General features: G+C 37.3%; 1 protein-coding gene across 1 annotated transcript in view; it reads left to right on the top strand.

The window, feature by feature from the left end:
• Ipo11 (importin 11) overlaps positions 1-21425 on the top strand; it is a 136842-nt gene that overhangs the window by 62027 nt on the left and 53390 nt on the right. Inside the window, exons 21-26 of the mRNA XM_029544005.1 lie at positions 4100-4215; positions 8494-8570; positions 11662-11688; positions 11878-11957; positions 12362-12442; positions 21299-21394. Coding sequence (XP_029399865.1) covers positions 4100-4215; positions 8494-8570; positions 11662-11688; positions 11878-11957; positions 12362-12442; positions 21299-21394 — 477 coding nt within the window. The remainder of the gene's footprint in view (positions 1-4099; positions 4216-8493; positions 8571-11661; positions 11689-11877; positions 11958-12361; positions 12443-21298; positions 21395-21425) is intronic.

The raw sequence follows: 21425 nt of genomic DNA, 5'->3' as shown, positions 1-21425 counted from the left end.
TGTAGACCAGGCTGGCCTTGAACTCAGAAATCCGCCTGCCTCTACCTCCAGAGTGCTGGGATTAAAGGCATGCGCCACCACACCTGGCTTAAATAGAAGATTAATGATACAAACTCTAATGCAATTTTGCACCTTTAAATCTTTTGGTAAGATTCACATGACAGAAAGTTTACCATCTAAACCAATTTAGGTATGCAATTCAGTGATAATAAATGCATTCATAATATACAGCCACTGTAATCCACCTCCATACATTTTTTATCTGATAAAATTAGACTATACCATTAAACAAAAAATATTCTTCCCAAAACTAAAATTATTGTGTGCGTGCGTGTGTGTGTGTGTGTGGTTGTTGTTGTTGTTGTTGTTGTTTTTACTCACAAAAGTCATCAGAGGATGTTGGATCTCCTGCAGCTACAGTCACAGGCAGTGGAGGACCATCTCCTGTGAGTGCTGAGAACCTAACTGAGCTCTTAGGAGGAAGCACTCTTAGCTGCTGAGCCAGTGCTTTGGTCCTTGCTGAAGCACTTTTGTAAAACCAGTATCTTCCTGATTATCCTTTAATACCTAGGATTTCCCTGTAAAGACTTTTGTTGTTTGTTTTTTTGTTGTTGTTGTTTTGTTTTTTTGTTTTTTTAGCACACAACAGTAACGACCTCAGGAAAGGGTAGTGACTAGTCTGTTAATATTGTAGGTAACAGAAGAGGAACCTTCCATCCTCTGTACTGTAGGTCTGTAAACATGTGTTTTTAGCTCAGTTGCGGACTTTTGTGAGGGAAATAGGAATAAAATTCCATAGCTTTTGTGTCTCTTATAGCATGCCAGCAATTTTCACAATCCAGAATAATCAGTAGAATGTTTGGTTGTTTTTCTTCTTCATGACATTTATCTTATTGGTATTGGCCAATAATGCAAAGTTCCAACCAAATAATAATGTGGCTTTTTTTTGCAAATAAGTATATAACATTTAATACAGAAATTGAGATTGTAGCTTAAAATATATTTTGGAGTCATTTGAAAATATTAAGGTTTATTGTTAAATTACCTCTCAGATAATATTACCAGCTATTAACATGTAAGATGGACATTAGGGTAAGCTGTATATTTTTGCGTTTGTATTTTATAAATCTGGAAATCTAGTATCTAGTAGTCTTTGCTTGCCTCTGGAGGTTGATACCTGTAAAAAGAAGCATTCTAGTCTCCAGTGGTTGGCTTCAGGAGAAGTAAACATTTATTCACAAGGTGGCTTTTTAGTAGTTGATACTGGGGAGAGGTAAATAGGACGAGCGTTCTGTGCAGAGGACAGTCTGGGGAAGTACAGAAGAGCTGTAGTAAGATCATCATATATCTGAAGGTAATGTCGGACACCAGTGAAGATCTCTGTCCTGACAGAATTGATAATCAAATTGTGTTGTTAAATACTGTTAGATAGCAGTTCTTGATGACATGATGTGTATCTTAGGGATGAGAGTGGTGAAGCTATTTGAGACAAATGTACCTGCATGTATAAAGCTCCAGTATGAGTTAAATGTATCTGACATGGAAAGGTTGAGGGTGGAAGGATTTAGTTTGATTATACTTTGATTATACTTTCAGAGATCCAGAGCATGTTCCTGGGTCGCCTGATTTGGCTCTGGGGATACAGAACATATGGGAGCAGGGGTGGTACAGAACTTCACACACAGGGGACAAGAAGCAGAGAGCCTGAGAGGGGCCAAGGACAAGACAGTTCCTAAGGACATGCTTGAGTTGGCCTGTTATCACCAGTTTGGTCTGGACTTGTAAGCTTTTCCCAGTCCTCCAAAGTAGTGGCAGCAGCTAGAGAGCAAGCCTAATGGCTTGTCTGTTATTTAAGCAATAACAAGTCTAAGTGCCACAATGTGGTGGTTTTTGTCTTTAAACATTAATTTTAGACACAGGTGGGGTAAAGTCAGTTAACATTTATTTTTAATGAATAGTGATAATACTCTCTTCTCTCTTTTCTATTTAGTAGAAGAGTCTACTTTCAGCTTTCAAGCAGTAACTTCTAGATTTCTTCTTCATCCTCCTAGCTCTAAGTAACATGCAAATATTGTTTATTTTTGCATGCATTCCTGTGTGTGTGTGTGTGTGTGTGTGTGTGTGTGTGTGTGTGTGCGCGCACGTGCATGCATGTGTGTGAGCCTGCACAACATTCATGTAGAAATAAGAGGGTAGTTGATGAGACTCAGTTCTCTTGTACCATGTGGGTCCCAGGGATTACTTGGTCTTCAGACTTGATGGCAAACCATCAGTGAACATCTTGTTGATTCCATTTTCTACTTAATTTGAGCTTTGGTTTCTAGTGTTGCTAAGTCAGTTAGTGCTTCTCACTTTCCAAATTGGATTACTTTTATCTCTTCTAACATTCTTTTTGTGCTTATGGTCATGGGTCTTTAAAAAAAAATTCTATACTGTTTCATTGGTTTTAAGGAGACAAATAGTAAACATATTTGTCCAATCTGTGATTTGGTCAACTTTTAAAAGATGTCATCATAGTGTTTCTAATATTGCATAGATAAGTGTAGTTTGACAATGAACTTCAGAACTCATGTATGTGAGATAGATCAAGAAGACTAAAGAGCGTAATGTTCAAAGGATATGAATAATAAAATAACCCAACCACCCAGAGCAGGACTGGGAACACTGGTTGGGAAAGAGAGTGATGCCAGATCATGGTTAGGAGCGTCTATTAGCAATGAAAATGGTGATCAATGCAGGAATTTACTAAGAGCAGGAAGAGAAACAGTTGGAAAACCATTTTAGTGTGGCTTCTGCAGGTGCACAGTGAGGGCAGGGGTTCCTCCCAGCAAGGGCTGTGATGTATATTGTTACTAGTTAGACAGCTGCTCACATCACTTGAGAAAGGAAATGTATGAAAAGGGTGGTTGACACCAGTGGTTAGGGTGCCTTTTAGACCATGATACCCTGAGCTATTTGACAGAAAATTCTCCATGAAAGGTAATGTAGAAAACATACAAAGTAAATCTCTTTTGCTTTTTTCCTTAGTTTTCTTTTTCTCATGTCTAACTGGTTCTGACGGTTCTGTGAGTTTTCTCTTGGAGATATTTTTGTGTATATACTAAATATACAGAATCATTGGTATCTAAAAATTCTTTGCTATGGAATTGTTATATACCTTTCTGTTCCTTTAAGTCCAATATATAATTATTTTTGAAATATTGTTTTGCATTTCTAACTACGTGGTTATTCATGTTAAATGTGGATATACTATGATAGCAATGAACAATTTAGGCTGCCCTGATTTCATACATGTTATTTAGCTGAGTGTGTTTATACAGTTTAAAATAGTAGTGTTACTACTTTTTCTGTAGTCGTAGCATGGGGGGAGACAAATATTTCCTATGTTTGTTGAGCATTCCTAATCTAAAATTCAAGATGCTACAGAGCAATAAACTTTTTGGCACCAAGTTGTTACCACAAGTAGAGACTTCCCAATTGGCTTGCTAAGCAATATAGATACACTAATGTATTGAATTACCTTTGGGATATATGTATAAGGTATATATGAATCATAAATTAATTTTATATTGACATCTGGGTTCCATTCCTAAGATATTTTATTTATTTGTAACCATTCTAGAAAATGAAATTTAATTTTTTTTTTTTTTTTTTTTTTGAGACAGGGTTTCTCTGTGTAGCCCTGGCTGTCCTGGAACTCACTATGTAGACCAGGCTGGCCTCGAACTCAGAAATCCGCCTGTCTCTGGCTCCCAAGTGCTGGGATTAAAGGTGTGCGCCATCACCGCCTGGTGAAATTTAAAATCTTAATTTCTTCTTTTTTAGCCATTTCAAATAAGGAAGACTCAACCTGTATGTGGAATTTCTTAAAAGGCACAGATACATATAGTCTTGGTATTGCCGTCTATACTGAATGATAGTATTTTGATTTTTACATTTTAGTAATAAATAGATGTTTCTTTGCTAGTATAATGAGGGCTATCTTAAAAGACTTATTTATTTTATATAAAATAAATTGTTTTCTGAGGCAGGTAGTTGATTGGTGGTGAGGAGGGATCTTAGAGTGTCTTATCATAAATTGTATTTATACTTCCTGTAGGGATTAGGAGCAGACAGCAAGAACCTGTATCCATTCCTGCTCCCAGTTATCCAGCTGAGTACAGATGTTTCCCAGCCTCCACATGTCTATCTTCTGGAAGATGGTCTGGAGTTATGGTAAGAGGGAGAACTTGATACTGTGGATTCCCCGATGTTGCTTTCTCTACTTTTTTTTCAGTAGAAGCAGAGGTCACATGATGGCTTTGAATACTCAGCATTTAAAAGATAAGCATGTGGAGTTGTTATCCTCTGGTTGTTTCCTCTTCCAGCTGCTGTTCCGTGCTGGTAGACAGCTAGTGGGAAATGGGTGTGGTTAAGAGCGCTGTCTCCTCTTCCAGAGGAAGTCCAGATTCTCCACACCACCACGATAATTCATAACATCTGTCACTCTAGTTCCAGGGGGTCTGACACTCTCTTTTGTCCTCCACAGGCACTGTATGGACATGGTGTACAGACATAAATACAAGCAAAACCCATAAACACATAAACCTTTTAAAATCAGAGAAATAGAGATAAATTATAGCAGGGGCCATGCTGCATTTCATATTTGGAATTTAGCAAGTAACCTAGGCATCTTGGTAATTTATTCAAACAAAAATTTGATCTTAAATTTTTGAGTATTTGAAATAAGATGTTTTTGGGGAGTGGGGTATTGAGTTATATTTCAACCTCCTACTGCCTTTCTAGTGGGTAGCGAGATGTTAGAGCTTAGCTTCACACACAGTCACCTTTCAAAATCTTCATACAAGCAGTACCTACTACTAAAAGCTTAAAAGCGACCTCAAAAAAGAATCGTGCTCCATAGTAACTTAATGTGACACCAGATTTTTGCTTGTTCATTGTGCTTAAGGAGCTGTGCTGTCGGGCTCTTTCACTTCTCATCCCATCTCACTGTTGGAAGCCATTTTCTGTTTAATCACAGAATCAACCATTGAAAAATGAACATTTGTTCCTGGCCCTTCTGCTCTACTTCTCTCTCTTTTCTTTCCTAATTTTTGCTTAGAGTTTTAATTTGGGCTAGGGTATAGCTCAATGATAGCATGCTTCTCTCAAATTTGTACAGCCCACAAATCAATCCTCAACATTATATAAATCAATGACAATATAAAGAGACAAAAACAAAAATCCACAATTTTGATTCTCAGGAATTGTTTTTGTTTTGTTTTTGTGAAAACTACCAAGTTGTAAGTAAATGCTCTGTATCAGAATATTAGATTAATGGCTTTAAATGTCACTGGGTAGATTTTTACTGCTTGGAATGCACTCTTTATAGCCTTCCATATTGTTATTTGAGTAGCATCTAGATTAGTGATTCTCAGTGTTTCTAATGCTGCAACTTTACTACAGTTCCTCATTTTGTAGCTGACCCCAACCCTTTGTTGCTACTTTGTTGCTACTTCCTAGCTGCAATTTTGCTTCTGTTATGAATCATAATATAAATATCTGATATGCTGATAGTCTTAGGCCACCCCTGTGAAAGGGTTGTTCAGTCTCCCCAGCAAGCAATCACATTCTACAGGTTGAGAATCACTGATGTAGATAGTGTTCTGAATCAGATGGTTGTTGAAGTCAATAATTCATAGGTTGCATTTGTATAAGGGTAGATTGCTCTAGATCAAAACTGGCAAACTTTTTTGACACATGGAAGACAGTGATATGTCATGTGCCCCAGATGTGTTTGTTGTAACTGCTCCACTCTGATGTTTTAGTGTCAGAAGAGTCAGCCATTATGTAATTAAATAGACAAATGTCATGATAGAAAACACACCTATGACCTGTAGGCTTGTCAATACACTATAAAGTGAAATATTAATCTCCGTTACACAGATACTTTCTTATAAACATGTAGATTCTCTGATGTTCTTGTTTGTGGTGCTGACGATTGAGTTGATTATTAGGTTTTGTACCACTGAACTACAACTCCAGTGCTCTTGGGCTTTTATTTAGGTTTTGAGATAAGGTTCACTGTATGCAAGTCTGCCTAGCTCAGAGTGGCCTTGAACTTGCCTTCCTCTTGCCTTAGTCTTGTGAGTCCCTGAGGTTATATGTAGGCCTTCACCATCAGGCTTGGCGCAAAACTTAATGTGTTTGTTAAGTGCATATGAATTTTTGATGTTCCAGTTTTCAAAGGATTTTATAAACAATAATAAAATTATGTGGTTCTTTTCATGGTAATGTTTTCCTTGTCTCAGGTTCTATATAAATGAAAAAAAATGAGATAGTTATTTTCTGGGGATAAGTCTCTGAGCCCAGGCCGGCTCAGATCTCAAGTGGAGGGGTTGAATTTTTGGCAACAGCATTTTACTGGCAACAGAAATGTGGATTTCTACATTTTGTAGTGTGTTCCATTTGATGCCTTGTATTTTCTCAGTAAAATATGCAGTATGGTCATCAGCTGGCAGTGACAGCCTGAAATAAAGTAGAAGCAGCTTGGAAAGGAGAGACCTTACAAATAACCAGTAAGAACAGGCTTATTCTGGACACCCACTGCCAGGTGACCCATTCTTTCCTACCCTGAGGATTGAATCTGGGGACTCCTGCTTATTAGCCAGCATGGTACCGCTGAGCTGGCCCCAGACTTCTTAGGAGCTATAAATTACTTTTAAGCAAAAATTGAAACAGAGGCCATATATGAAAAGTCTTTTGTTTGGTTTTGCTTTTCAGGAACTATAGAGTGGAACAGTGAAAACTATGGTGACTGTTGTAAGCTATTGAGCATTGAGCTCAACACTATCTTCATTTAAATGTAGAACAAACCAAAATCAACCCTGTAGCTTTTTCTCCATCCATTCAAGATTATTTTCCTATAAAAATATTTCAGAAAAATTTTGACTTCCTGAAATACTATTTTCTGGGGTGGAATTATCACTTTTAGTATACTATAAAATTCTCCCAGTAGTTTATCTTCATGCTATTACTGTTTATCAATGAGTTGGAGCTATGATTTGTACACAGTGATACTGCTAGGATTTATGTACTTAGTTACCCTTTTTTTTTTTTTTTTTTGGTTTTGGTTTTTCGAGACAGGGTTTCTCTGTATAGCCCTGACTATCCTGGAACTCACTTTGTAGACCAGGCTGGCCTTGAACTCAGAAATCTGCCTGCCTCTGCCTCCCAAGTGCTGGGATCAAAGGCGTGCGCCACCACGCCTGGCTCTTAGTTACCCATTTAATAGTTAAAAATCATTTTCCTTACAAAGAAATGATTTTGTAAGATGGTATATATTCTGGGGCCTATCCCCAGTGATCTAAAGAGTCGTGCTTAGTTTGGGTCCAAACACATGGACAGGCCTTTGTAGAACAAACTGTATCAATACCAAGTACTAGATTTTGTTTACTCCCTTTTTTTCTGTCTTTTATCTTTTTTAAAGATTTATTTATTTATTATTATATGTAAGTACACTAGCTGTCTTCAAACACTCCAGAAGAGGGTGTCAGATCTCATTACAGATGGTTGTGAGGCACCTTGTGGTTGCTGGATATTGAACTCAGGACCTTCAGAAGAGCAGGCAGTACCATCTGAGCCATCTCTCCAGCCCCTTGATTTTTTCTTTTGCTGCTGTTGGGACACTCATGGTTTTCCTCCTTCAAGTTCTTTTTATATATTCGGTATTTCAGAACTGTGTTTTAAACTATTGAAGCATGATAATGGCTTATAATTTAACTGGCTTCTGATTAAAGCGTGATAATGGCTTATAATTTAGCTGGCTTCTGAGTCTCTCTTAGAAAGCAAGCAGCATAAGTCGTTCATTAGCCCAGTGTGGCAGTGGAGGAACACAGAACTGATCAGAACATTTAGAACAGGATAACTTTATCCCTCTCTCATCAGCATAACAATAATGATTTTATGTAAAATTATACTTTTATTCTTTTAGCATACAGTGTCATTTTTACTGTATATATAGAAATATTATTATATAGACTGAAGAATAATTTAGCCTGTAAATAACTTGACTTGAAAGCATTAAGATATGAATTCAATTCCCAGACACAGAAAATAGAAAGAAGGAAGGAAAAGAAGAAATCACACTTGGGCTTGGTGATGCATTTGCTGTCACCCCACCGCTAGGAACTGCAGAGAGGTGGATTCAGGGTGGGCTTGCTGGCTAGACTTAGGTAAATGCTGAGTTCTTGGTCACTGAGAGAAAATGCCTAAAAAAATAAGAGGTGGCAGGTACCTGAAGAATGACGCCCAGGTTGCCTTTCGGCTCCCGTGTGGGCATGCGTGCACACAAACTGGGGAGTTCCAAGGGCCGCTTGTGATGTCATTGATCTTGTTGGCAGGCACTTCACACACTTTCCTCATTGCTTCCTAAACGAAATGTTTTTGTACTTGACTTGTGTTAAAGGCATGAGTGGATGTCAGAAGTGCATTAATTGTATTTGTTTCCCTTAGGTTAGTGACATTGGAGAACAGCCCATGTGTCACACCAGAACTGCTTCGTATATTTCAGAACATGTCACCTCTTCTTGGTATGTTTTCAGATCTTACTGAGATGTTTGTTAATGTAACTGCAGCCTAAAAGTATTTTTCCTGACTTTAAAATTACCCCTTCCATTTTATAAGTCCCATATATTGACAAGACATAGTGTTTTTATAGAAATTATTATATATATTTTTGAAATATCTTCCATTGATTTAAAAGTAAACATTAAATAACATTGCTTTATGGAAAAAATTTCAATTAAACTAAGATATACACTCATTACAAGTTGAGCTTGAACTTTCTCTGAGGAATTTTAATAGCTCTTCTAAATGCTCCTTGAAGAATATATTTTGAGACTACTTCTTTATACCATGGTTTCACTCAGCTCAGTTTACACAGGGAGTTTTGTTTAAGCATTGTACATACTTTTGCTTTGGCTAAGGAACCACTGAAGTTTTAGTGTCATATATCGTTTGCTGAAAGTATTGCTTACAAATTAGCTAAACACACATAATGTATTTGTCTCTGTCTTCCTCACATGGTCTCACACATGCTAGACTGCCTCTTTCCCCTGAGCTGTGTTTCCATCACATGTGGCATGATTCTGAGGGTTCTATGCACTTACTCTTTTAGTCTCTCAGAGATGTAACTAGATTCTCTCCCTAGTAGCAATATTATTTTCATAGTAATTAGTAATAATGCCTTAGTTAGGGTTTTACTACTGTGAACAGACACCTTGACCAAGGCAAGTCTTATAAGGACAACATTTAATTGGGGCTGGTTTACAGGTTCAGAGGTTCAGTCCATTATCATCAAGGTGGAAACATGGCAGCATCCAGGCAGGCACAGTGGAGGAGGAACTGAGATTCTACATCTTCATCTGAAGGCTGTTAGTAGAAGACTCACTTCCAGGAAGCTAGGACCAGGGTATTAAAGCCCACACCCACAGTGATACACCTAATCCAACAAGACCACACCTCCAAATAGTGCCACTCCCTGGACCAAGCATATGCAAATCATCACAAATAGTAAATCAGTACTTTTTCTTACATGTGAGGAACCATTCTAAAGCATATAATAGCACTATTGTCTATCTTGTCTGTCTATCTATCTATCTATCTATCTATCTATCTATCTATCTATCTATCTATCTATATCTGTCTGGGTGGTGGGGAATGTTGAACTACGCCTTTAACTCACAGGTTAGTGCGATCTCCCACATCCCTAGCTTAAAAATCTCTTTAAGAATAATGCTTTGACTATAAAGTCATCCTAGTAAGGGAGTTTAACAAGTCAGTTGCATACTTAAAGTTATGGCATATTTAATTATATACATATTAATTATACACAGTGCAGTTTATTGGCCCTTTGATTATTTTTTTAAAATTTGATTTTTAATTCTTGCATTGTCTGTGTGGTGTATGCTTGTGTCAACTGGTGTGTGCACCTGTGCATGCAACCGTGGAGGCTGTGACAGTTATCTTCTCTGTTACTCTTGACCTTATTTATTTGTCTGTGTGTAAATGAGTATGTGTTGGTGTGAATGTTTGTACACATGTATGTTCCCATACATGCATGCATGCATGGCTAACGAGGGTTTCATATCCCTTGGAGCTCTGCTTTATTACATGGGTGCTAGATAACTCTGGATCTCCCGAGTGAATAGCAAGTGCCCTTACCTGCTGGGCCATCTTGTTATAACACCTTTATGTTTTGTGTGAGACAGGGTCTATCAGTCAACCCGGAGCTCACTGGTCAGCTAGCCTTGCTGGGCAGTAAGTCTATGGCTCCTTGGTGCTCCACTTCCCCAGCACTTCGGTCAGTCATCCCTTGCCATGAGTAGCTGTCTGTGGGGCTCTGTGGGTCCCCATGTAGGTCCTCGTGCCTGTGCAGGAAGCCATTTACTCACTGAGCTCTCTCCCCAGCTCTCAACTCCCACAAAGCTCAGCCATAAAGCAACTTTAATTCTTTTACTAGAACTTTGTTGACTATTGTTCTGGACGAGTATTTAGGTAGAAAATCCCCAAATTTGGACCCTTTGCTAAGAATTTACTTATTTTTAGAAGTTTTTATCAGAAGTAAAAATTGTAGTTCTAGTTTAGGAAAGTAGGGATTCTTTGCAAACAGGAGCGGATGTGAGTGGACACAACTGTGATTGGTAACAGTAGAAACTTTCAGTGGGTCGATGACCGTGATGGCTAGATAATGCCATTAATCACTTCGTTTCTCCCAAGACCCTTTCCTCTCTCTATTCCCTTCCCCCTTATTTCCCACTCTCTTTTCTTGAGGGCCTTTTCAAAAAATGACATTCCTTATTCCACCTCAGATTAGAAGAATTCTCAAGTAATAACTCAAAGTCTGTTTTTCAGTAACCAGCCCTTTGCCATCTCCCCTCGACGTGCAGTCACTCCCAAAGGCAGTGCCGGCTGCTTCCTGCTCAGTCCCTAGAAAACTGTCTTTTAGTTATCTTAGAGAAAGAAAGGAGGTGTGCTTGGCACAAAGGCCTTGTGTAGCTCCCTACCTTGGAGATCTTATGTAGTGCCAGTTTGGCCTCATGAGAACGTCAGCCAGACCGATTATCTGAACCTTCTCCTGAGCAGGGCTAAACGCTTTCATGGTTAGTTTCATACAGCGACCCCACTCTGCTGTCCTCCCCCACTAAGAACTGAACATGCTTGCTCTCTACATACTTTTCTTTATAAACCCGGAAACCACAGTACCCAACTCAGGTTTTGGTTGGAAATGAAAAGCCCCAGCCATGTGCTTTCCTAGCTTGGTTCTGACGACAGAAGGGAAGAAATGCCTTTCTCAGTTGAGTTTTACTGCTAAAAGGTGAATGCGAGAAAGGGTGTGGCCAGTTTTAAATACTGACCAGCTTATGAGTACTGGCTAGATTATAGTCACGAAAATTTATAAAGAAAGCATGTAAGTTGCTCTTATTTTATTTTCCTTTATCCAGGCTGGCTGGCATTGAACTCACAATCCTCCTGCCTCAACCTCTTGAGTGCTGGAACTATAATTGTGTGTCACCACCCTTGCTGTAACTTAGTTTTTCTTTTTCACTTGTTTGTAGAGATTTTTCTTTTTCTTTTTCTGATGATAAACCATTGTCAATCCTGTCTGATCTTCTATCCTAGAGCTTCCATCCAGCTGCCTTGCAAACGGTAAGCTGCATGCTTGCTGCTCCAGGAACCATAAACAGTCAAAATCCATTAGTAATCATGGTTAAAACCAGCTTGAGTGCTTCAAGTTGCTAGAGCAACCTAGTTTTAACTAAAATGAATCATTACTTCACTTATATTTTGAACAGCTAGTTAATTTGCTCTTTTAAACAATAATTACTGTTTTGGCAGAATTAAGTTCAGAGAATCTCAGAACCTGCTTTAAGATCATCAATGGCTATATCTTTTTATCATCAACCGAATTTTTACAGGTATGTCAGAACACCTTTTGCATTGTTAATATATTATTATTTTGGGGTTTGTGTGGTATCAGGAAGTGCCTTTTCAAAGTTCATATTTGGTCTGTTACTTTAGTGGGTAGAAATTTTATTTCTTTGTAAGTATTTTTCACTGCAGGAAGGGCGAGATCAGCTACAGTTCCACTGACTACAGAAAATGCACTAAATAATGTAAATATATACTCAGCAATCAGTGTATCAGTAAGCTTACAGTCTACCTTCTTCATTCTTCCTAAGAGGGGTCTTACTTGAAATTGTTTGTTTAGACCTTTAGTACAAATTCTTGAATAGAATATGAGGCCTTCCAAATTGAGTTTTTTGCCTTTTCAGTATTATAGCTGTGTTCTTACACATATTGACCTTTGATTGGATTTCAGACATATGCAGCAGGTTTGTGCCAGTCCTTTTATGAGCTGCTACCAGAGATTACTACAGAAGGTCAAGTTCAAGTGCTCAAGGTATTGTCGTTTTAAATTGATTGTCATGCTGTTATTGGTAAAGCCTCCTGAGTATGGATGGTTGAGAAAGAGAGAAACTGATAGAATTCTAGAGAGTGCTCAGTTTGGCTTAACTCCTCTGTACCAAAGGCATCAAATTTGAATGTGTGTACAAGTCACCTGGAGGTCTTGTTAATGCATTGTTTTGGATTTCTAATTTATTTGTTTTGTTTTTTATAATTTATTTTTTAATAATTTTATAAATATAAAAATTATAAACATAATTTTTATTTTATATACATTGTTGATTTGACTGCAGGTATGTCTGAGTGAGGGTGACGGGTCGCTTGGAACAGGAATTACAGTCAGTTGTGAGTTGTCATGTGGGAGTTAGAACTGAACCCAGGTCCTCTGGAAGAACAGCCTGTGCTCTTAACCATTGGGCCCCCTTCTAATACAATTGTAGCCAATTGGAATAATATCTATGCTAAAACCTCATTGGATAGAAATGAGTTAAAAGCTTTTTACCAACTTGTTCTACACCTAGCAACATTCAGTGTATCTTAAGTTTCCAGTTGTTTTGATAGTGTTCTAGGTATTAAGCCTTATCTTCACACATGGGAAGCAAGCCTCACCATGAGCTCACCCTCACCATGCAGCCTGCCTCTCGGACAGGGACTCAGACGTTAGTCTCTGCATGCAAAGCAGCAGTGGTTACCGCTCTTTTTAGTTTGTTAGTCCGGATTTGGGACAACAATTTCACTGACAGTTTTAACTTTAGTATTGAAGTTAGAGTGCTAGATTTGTTGGGATCATGTACAGTAAAGAACCAATAGCCTGTAAACTGTATATATTATCTTTATATGACCTTCTATGAAAGAAATACTATAACATGAATATAATAGCTAACGTGTAAACATAAATGTATAACTGTATTAAACTATGTCATAATATATATGTATATACACATATGTATCAATATTTTACATAAGGAATTTGAAAGCTGTAGCTGTTAAATGTCTAATTTCTTAGCTGTGTTTTATGTCAAATAAGAGAAGTAAATTCTGGACAAAGACTTACTTTTTTTTTTTAGATTTATTTTATTCATTTATTATATGTAAGTACACTATAGCTGTCTTCAGACACTCCAGAAGGGGGAGTCAAATCTCATTGGGGATGGTTGTGAGCCACCATGTGGTTGCTGGGATTTGAACTCAGGACCTTCGGAAGAGCAGTCAGGTGCTCTTACCTGCTGAGCCATCTCACCAGCCCAAAGACTTACTTTTTTAAAAAATTTTTTTTTTTTTTTGGCTTTTTTTCTAGACTGGGTCTCACTATGTAGCTTTGGCTATCTTAGAACTTACTATGTTGGCCATACTGGCCTCAAACACACAAAGATCCACCTACCTTTCCCCCAAGTGCTGGGATTTAAGGCATGCACCACTATGCCTGACAAAGTCTTTAAATCTTGACAATTACATTTTTGTTATGAAAACTATGGCATTATCTTAGATCTTCAAGGTGGATTTTTCTACTAGTGGAACTCACTATAAAATGTCTATTTCCTATTAACTAATACATAGATGCTACAGATTTAACAGGAGTAATAACCAGTTATCACTCTGAGTGAATTGTCTGGTTTTGGGTGGACACACACATATAAATTCTAGATATTTATGTAAGTGTATGCATGGTTGGTTTGACTTAAAAGTTGGGTATATTTGGTATTATTTGTTAATATGTTCAGTCATTTACCCTGTGGGTCAGGAATTAGAAATTTTTTTCTGAGCCAGGCGTGGTGGCGCATGCCTTTAATCCCAGCACTCAGGAGGGAGAGGCAGGCGGATTTCTGAGCTCAAGACCAGCCTGGTCTACAAAGTGAGTTCCAGGACAGCCAGGGCTATACAGAGAAACCCTGCCTCGAAAAACCAAAAAAAAAAAAAAATTTTTTTTTTTCTTTTCTTTCTGCAAGTAGTTGAGTAAATGCTTTATTCTGTGGACTAAATCCACTCCAACCTAGATTTTCTCTCACTAACCCTCTTTTCCTTCAGGTACTTACTGCTGTCTCATAGAACATGCATTTATTTGTTGATTTATCTTATACCTCCTCCAATTAGAATACAGGATCAATAACAGCAGTTTTAGCAGGTCTGGTGGCTGCTATATTTCCAGCACATATCAAGCCCACTAATAAATGTTTGCTCAATAATTGCAAGGAAAAAAAAATGAATTGAACCACTACTTAGTAGTATTTAGTTTGTTATCTCAAGTACTCATTATTGATACTGTCTAAGAATTATCACTCTCAGAAAATTGTCATATTAGTATTATCTATTTATTTTAAAATCTTTTCTTCTACTGGACTCCTTTGTTCATCTGTAAGTTTTTCCACTATACAAAATTCAAAGTTAGTATGTGCTATATTGTTTCAGATTTTAATGGCATGGTATTAGTGGTTTTTATGTTACAGATTTAAATGTTCAGTATCAAGCAATAGAAGTTCACTTGGCCTATTAGATACTCACCCTGTCCTGCTACTTAAAAGGCTCTTGGCTATGCTTTGTTTGGACTTGGATCTTTGGGTTTTTTTTGTTTTTTTTTTTTTTTTTTTCTGTGTAGCTCTGGCTGTCCTGGAACTCACTCTGTAGACCAGGCTGGCCTTGAACTCAGAAATCCGCCTGCCTCTGCCTCCCGAGTGTTGGGATTAAAGGCGCTCGCCCGGCTCGTTGCTTTTTTGTACAGATGTACATAAGTGTATGTGTGTGTATTTTGTTTTATATGTCAGAGACAGACCTGTCATAGGACAGCTGGTTTGAGTTTGTTTATTCCTTCTACCATTTGGATTCAGGAAGTTGAACTGTGCCTTTGCCCCAAGCCATGCAGTAACTGAGGTCAAAACAGTGTTAGTTATGCTTAGCATGTGCTAAGGGATTAAGGAAAAGCTTCCCTCTTACACCTAAACACTTTCCAAACCAAACTTGGTTTGGAAGTTGTTTGGTTCTTCTGTTTGCTTGCCTTCAGTAAAGCCCTTTTTGCAGTATCAGTAGTGAAGTAACTGTTGGAAGCTGACTTAGGAATTATTTGGTGTGGGCTTTGTAAAACTTCAGTAAGGAATATTTTAGGGAGTTCTAAGAAGTAGTGCTCTTTATTGCTTGCTTTTGATTGAACTCTTATGAAATAGAGGGAAGGTAGCAGGGCCAGTGTGTAGCCTAGCCGGTAGCTAGCTCAGAGTAGTGGCCTCATACCTCAGAGCTATGTGATGTGAACAAGTTACTCACTGCCTTCTCATTTTCTGTCTGTAAAACAAGAATAGCTTTGACAAGTTTTTAGGGCAAGGAATGGACTTCGTGTGTGTGTGTGTGTGTGTGTGTGTGTGTGTGTGTAAAACAAGACACTGCCTAGTGTATAATAAACTAGTATAAAGTTAGCTATTTTAATCTAATTACCAAGTTTTCTCATTTTATTTATTTATTTATCTCATTTTTTTACCTTTGGCAAAAAACAAAACAAAACAACAACAACAAAAAAAACCCAAAACCAACCAAACAAAAAACCCCAAAAACCAAAACAAAAAAGCTGGTCAAATACTCTTATAGATTAATTTTTTTGGTTGCTGGATTTTTGGCTTTAGAAAAACAATGCAAACCAAATGCTCTTCCTACATGATTTCCTTTAAATCAATCTTTATTGAAAATAAGCACTTCGGGGGCTGGTGAGATGACTCAGCGGGTAAGAGCACCGACTGCTCTTCCAAAGGTCCCGAGTTCAAATCCCAGCACCCACATGGCGGCTCACAACCATCCGTAACAAGATCTGATGCCCTCTTCTGGAGTGTCTGAAGACAGCTACAGTGTACTTACATATAATAAATAAATAAATCTTAAAAAAATAAAAATAAAAAAAAATAAGCACTTCAGGTTCTGGTTGAAATGGCTCAGCAGGTGATGCCCCTGGCTTACAAACTTGATGACCTGAATTGGACTCCAGAACCCACAACATGATGGGCAGGGAGAACCAACTTTCAAAGGTTGGCCTCTCACCTCCACATACCTGCTGTTGCATGTGTGTGCACTCTTGTGTGCAAGTGCATGCACGTATACACACACAGTAAGAAAGTACACAAATAAATGAAAAATTACACAAATCTTTTAAGTGAATGTGCTTTTTAAGAGAAGGCTAGTAATGCAGCAGTAGAATATTATTAACGAGCGTGTGTCTAAACTGGCTGTTTAAAATAATCATATTTGTTTATTGCTCTTCAGAATAATACAGTCTTTTAAAACATTTGTTATGGAGAATTTCAAACATAAGTACTACATACTAGCTCCCTAATTTTAGTAACAAATCAATTTTTTTCATTGTGCTTGAAAATGGCAACAGTGAGGCCATCTGTCTGCTTCACTTGTAATTTATGCTTTTTTCATTGAATGAATCCATGCACATTGTTATCATCCAAATATGGTAAAATTTTATAACATTTTATTCAAAGTGTAGATTAAAACAGTGTAGTGCCCAAAGTAGATCATGAATAGATTGTAAATACTTGAGTTTATTATTGAGGACTTGATAATACGTGCTTAAGGCAATTGGAAAGAAAGCATTGCCGTAGTTGAACCTTTGTTTGATTTGAAAATTAGTGGCGATTGAGTCTAGGAATGCACCACCTAGCACTAGTGAGTCTTCTGAGCTTTTCATGTAAAGGGCATCTAAAGAAAACTGTGTTTATTTTATACTTTATAGTCTGAGAGAACTCTTATGCTTCTAGTATAGCTCCTAATATTACCTTATTATTTTCCTTTTCAGTTTCTCCTTGATTCTGTTTCTTAATACAACAGGTTATACACCAGTCAGGATGTTTTTGGCTAAACGTAACTATTACAGTAATTTCTGATAGTGTTTGCAGGTAGCTTCTTTGTTCTTTGAAGCATACAATTACTATTTTAAGAAAATTGAACACAGAGACCAGTATGGCTCTTTCAGGAGTCAAATGTTTTTAGAGCAGAACTAGAGTTAACTCTTTAACTCAATACAGGTTATTTACATGGGCATAGGAGTGTTCTAAAAATAATGAAATTTAAGTTGTTAGCATTAATTTGAGTTGCATTTGTACATATGTACCATTTTGAGTTTGGAAATTCATATCCATATGCATTATTAAACCAACCTCCTTTCCTTCATTATGATAAGGCTTGCGATGAATTAACTATTTTGACTGTCTAGTTCTATAATAACAGGTGACACCGTTATTTACTATGTCCTATATATTTCTAAGCACATAGCATGTAGAGTACATTATCTACATGTAAACAAGATGATAGTACAGGTTTTTTTTTCATATTTTTTCAGATAAGAAAATTAAATAACAGAGGTAAATGTTCAAGCTCAGAGAGCTAGTGTAAGTATTGGAGTCATGATTTAAGCCTAGACATTCTGCTATCAAGATCCACAGCCAGTAATTTTTTTATTCAGTATGAGGCCAAATCAAGAACGTTGTCCTAGGAAGAAGTTAAAAACTTACATTTTTGGTTTAAAAGAAGTCTGTTGTAGGTATATCTTGAAAATAAGTAGATTAAAAGCTACAGTGCAGCAAGTTCTATTTGTATTGATGACTTAAAAATAGTGACGATAGGGCTGGTGATATGACTCAGTGGTTAAGAGCACTGACTGCTCTTCCAGAGGTCCTGAGTTCAATTCCCAGCAACCACAGGGTGGCTCACAACTATCTGTAATGGGATCCGACTCCCTTTTCTGAAGACAACTACCATGAACTCATATACATAAAATAAATAAATAAATCTTTAAAAAAAAATAGCGAGGATAAATTATGAAGGCATATCCAACCCTGAGTGAAGTACTTTGCCAGTCTCAAATGAAGGAAACTTCCATAGCTTTACAGTGATTTTGAGAGTATTAGGTAATAACACTATCCACAATATTCATCTGTTTAAAGAGTAAAAGAAAAATGGAAATGAAACAGTCAACCAAATTAATAAAAGTAGTTATCAAGCAGAAAATAGAAGAAACTTTGGAAGCTAGAGTTTAGAGTGGTATAGATGTTTGACATGACTTAAAGTAGTAAAAGGGCTACTTCTAGTACTATGAGAACACAATAAAAACAGTAAACCAAAAATTAAAAACTAAAAAATGTAGGAAAAACTTAAGAGAAATACATGTATTTATTGTGATATTGAGGCAATTACCTAAGAATACCTCATTGCATAATATATAGTAAGTACAGTGGACCATAATATAAGAACCAAAAGAAAGAAAGCAATCAAATTGGTATTTCATAATGTTGCTGCTTTTAATACTGCTGACATTATCATTTTAATATTCAAAAGTTTGTGACTGTGTCTGTATATGTAGATGTGTGCAGTCGAAATAAGATCACTAAGGTCTGTAATTTTCATTATGAGAAATATAGAATTGTTCCATGTGATTTCCCACATGTATATCTCAAATTCAGCATGTCAGAGCACGTTCATAGTTACACTTGGTTCCACAGTTCTACGCAAACAAGGGACTAGGAAAAATGGAATTGTCTAGCTTGGGTCTTCCGGTCAATTCTGTTACCAGTTCTCCTTTTAAAATTGTTATGACTGTTTTTCATACTCCCCTTTAAAGTCAAATAATGACATTTTTCTACATAAAATTTGTAGTTTTGTTTTTGCAACAGAGTATGTAGCCCTAGCTGGACTGGAAGTGGTTATGTTATGTAGAGCAGCCTTGAACTGCTGGGATTAAGCGTGTGCACTAGCATGCCTAGCCCTCTATAAAAGACTTTTAAGACAGTCATTTCTCTACCTGTGGTTTCTGACCTTAATTTCAAAGATTTAGCCTTGAAGTATTTATTGATTCTTCGTACAACATTGGCTATAGTTTACCTGTGAAGGCAACGTACAGATGATAATGTTGCTTATATTTAATATATGTGAATGATTTACATAGAAGAGTCTAATCCTCTTAAACACACACAGTTTCTTTTCATATAGAAGACTATGAGACTTCTCATTCTGTTAATTCTCCAAAACAAAGATAGAATGGTTCCGGTGGGTTCCTTGAGTTAACTTTAATATGAGTATTAAAGGATATCATTTAATCACCTAGATAGAAAAGGCTTCTTTAAAAAGCCTTAATCAGTCACACCTTTTCCAGACCTTTCTTATTTAGGGATAGCCACTGGTGTTGCTTGTAGCTAACTATTTTGTTTATTTCATATCTGTAAATAATACCGTTGAACTATTCTCTCATAAGTTGCTAATGCTAGAAAATATCTAAGATGACTACTTTTCACCTCTGTCCAGCTAAAGTGCTCTCATTTTTCTTGCTAGATTGGTATTTAGTGTGTATGGTTTTTGTTTTCCTGCTCAAAATGAGATGGGCAATTAGCCGTGATTATTGTTTTCCATATAACCTAACCTTTTGAATTCTTGGAGAATAGTAAGGATCCTTTTCTTTTATACTTTAGACAATAAACTGTGACAGACACTTCAGCTTATGTTCAGACACAGCAGCTATTCTATTAATGTCCTTGAAAAAGCCCCTTTGGCCCTTTTCTTTTCTTTTCTTTTCTTTTCTTTTCTTTTCTTTTCTTTTCTTTTCTTTTCTTTTCTTTTCTTTTCTTTTGTTAAGATTTATTTTATGTATGTGAGTATACTGTAGTTGTCTTCAGACACACCAGAAGAGGGCATCAGATCTCATCACAGATGGTCGTGAGCCATCATGTGGTCGCTGGGAATTGAACTCAGAACCCCTGGAAGAGTAGTCAGTGTTCTTAACCACTGAGCCATCTCTCCAGCCCCCCATTGGCTTTTCCTTCCAAACCTTTCCTTCTTCAGAGTTGTGGCCCTTCTTTATGCTTTCTGAAATTTGAGAGGGGCTTGCCTGAGCATGGCTTTTTAAAAATTATGTGTGTTACCGAGGAATCCCTTTTGTTCTAGACCCATTTCTATTCGCTACAGAGCATTTACTGCTCTTCTTTTGGGGCGAAGGCCAGTGGTCCAGATGCAAAAACCCTAGTGTATCTGGCACTGGTGTTCAGTGGACTCTACTGCAGCACTCTTGTCTTCTTCCTTTTCAGTCTTCATTGTCTTTCACGTTGCCTTTAGCTTCTTTTTCCTCCTTCCTGAAGGTATATGGTTCTGCTCTTTCTTCTGCTTTTAAATGGAGAATGGTGTATGAGGTGACGTTGGTTGTTTCTCAGCCCCTCTGGGTTCAGCATTGTCTGGTCTGATCAGTCACTAAGGTGAAACATTGCCTCTCCTAATAATTTATTGATAAACCTAACTGTGGATTTATTCTCAACAGTGTTGGCTTTGTGGCCAGGTTTTCCAGTACTAAAAGCAGTGCTTTTGTTGAATGTGGTAAAATACACCTGTAACTCTAACACTCAGGAGACAGGCAGGATCAATAATATGAGGGCAGCCTGGACTACATAGCAAGACTCCGTCTAAAACTGGAGAAAATGAAAACAAACCAATCAAGCAAAACATAGTAAAACAAAATTACCACAGAAGAATGTTTGAGATGCCCTTTGCTACTTCTGTTCATGGGCATTTTAAGGATGCTTGTTTATATTACAAAGGGCAGAACTTCATAAACTGCATGTATCTGGATTATCATAGTATGATTAAATATAACTGCAAAGCATATATCTGTGCCTAAATATTATATGCTTTATATCAGATTACAGGTTATTAAAAATACATTGTTTTGTGAAAGTGTGTCTCATGCCAAAATATTGCACATCTCATGAAGTCACACATGCTTTTGCATTTGCTCTGTTAGTTCATTTATTGCTTTGTTTACTAATCTGTGTTCTGTGTAAACCAATGAGTTGCATTGTTGAATATTACCGTGTGTCTTTCTGGGATTTAGGTTGTGGAAAATGCCCTTAAAGTGAATCCAGTATTAGGCCCACAGATGTTTCAACGAATTCTACCCTGTGTTTTCAGAGGTGTTATTGAAGGCGAGGTAAGAGCCTCTTCAGTTTCTAGGATAGCAT

The sequence above is a fragment of the Mus pahari genome, chromosome 11 (assembly GCF_900095145.1).
Source record: "Mus pahari chromosome 11, PAHARI_EIJ_v1.1, whole genome shotgun sequence".
NCBI classification, from domain to species: domain Eukaryota; kingdom Metazoa; phylum Chordata; class Mammalia; order Rodentia; family Muridae; genus Mus; species Mus pahari.
The sequence above is the reverse complement of the archived record's forward strand: the minus strand, read 5'-3'. Positions and strand labels throughout refer to the sequence as shown.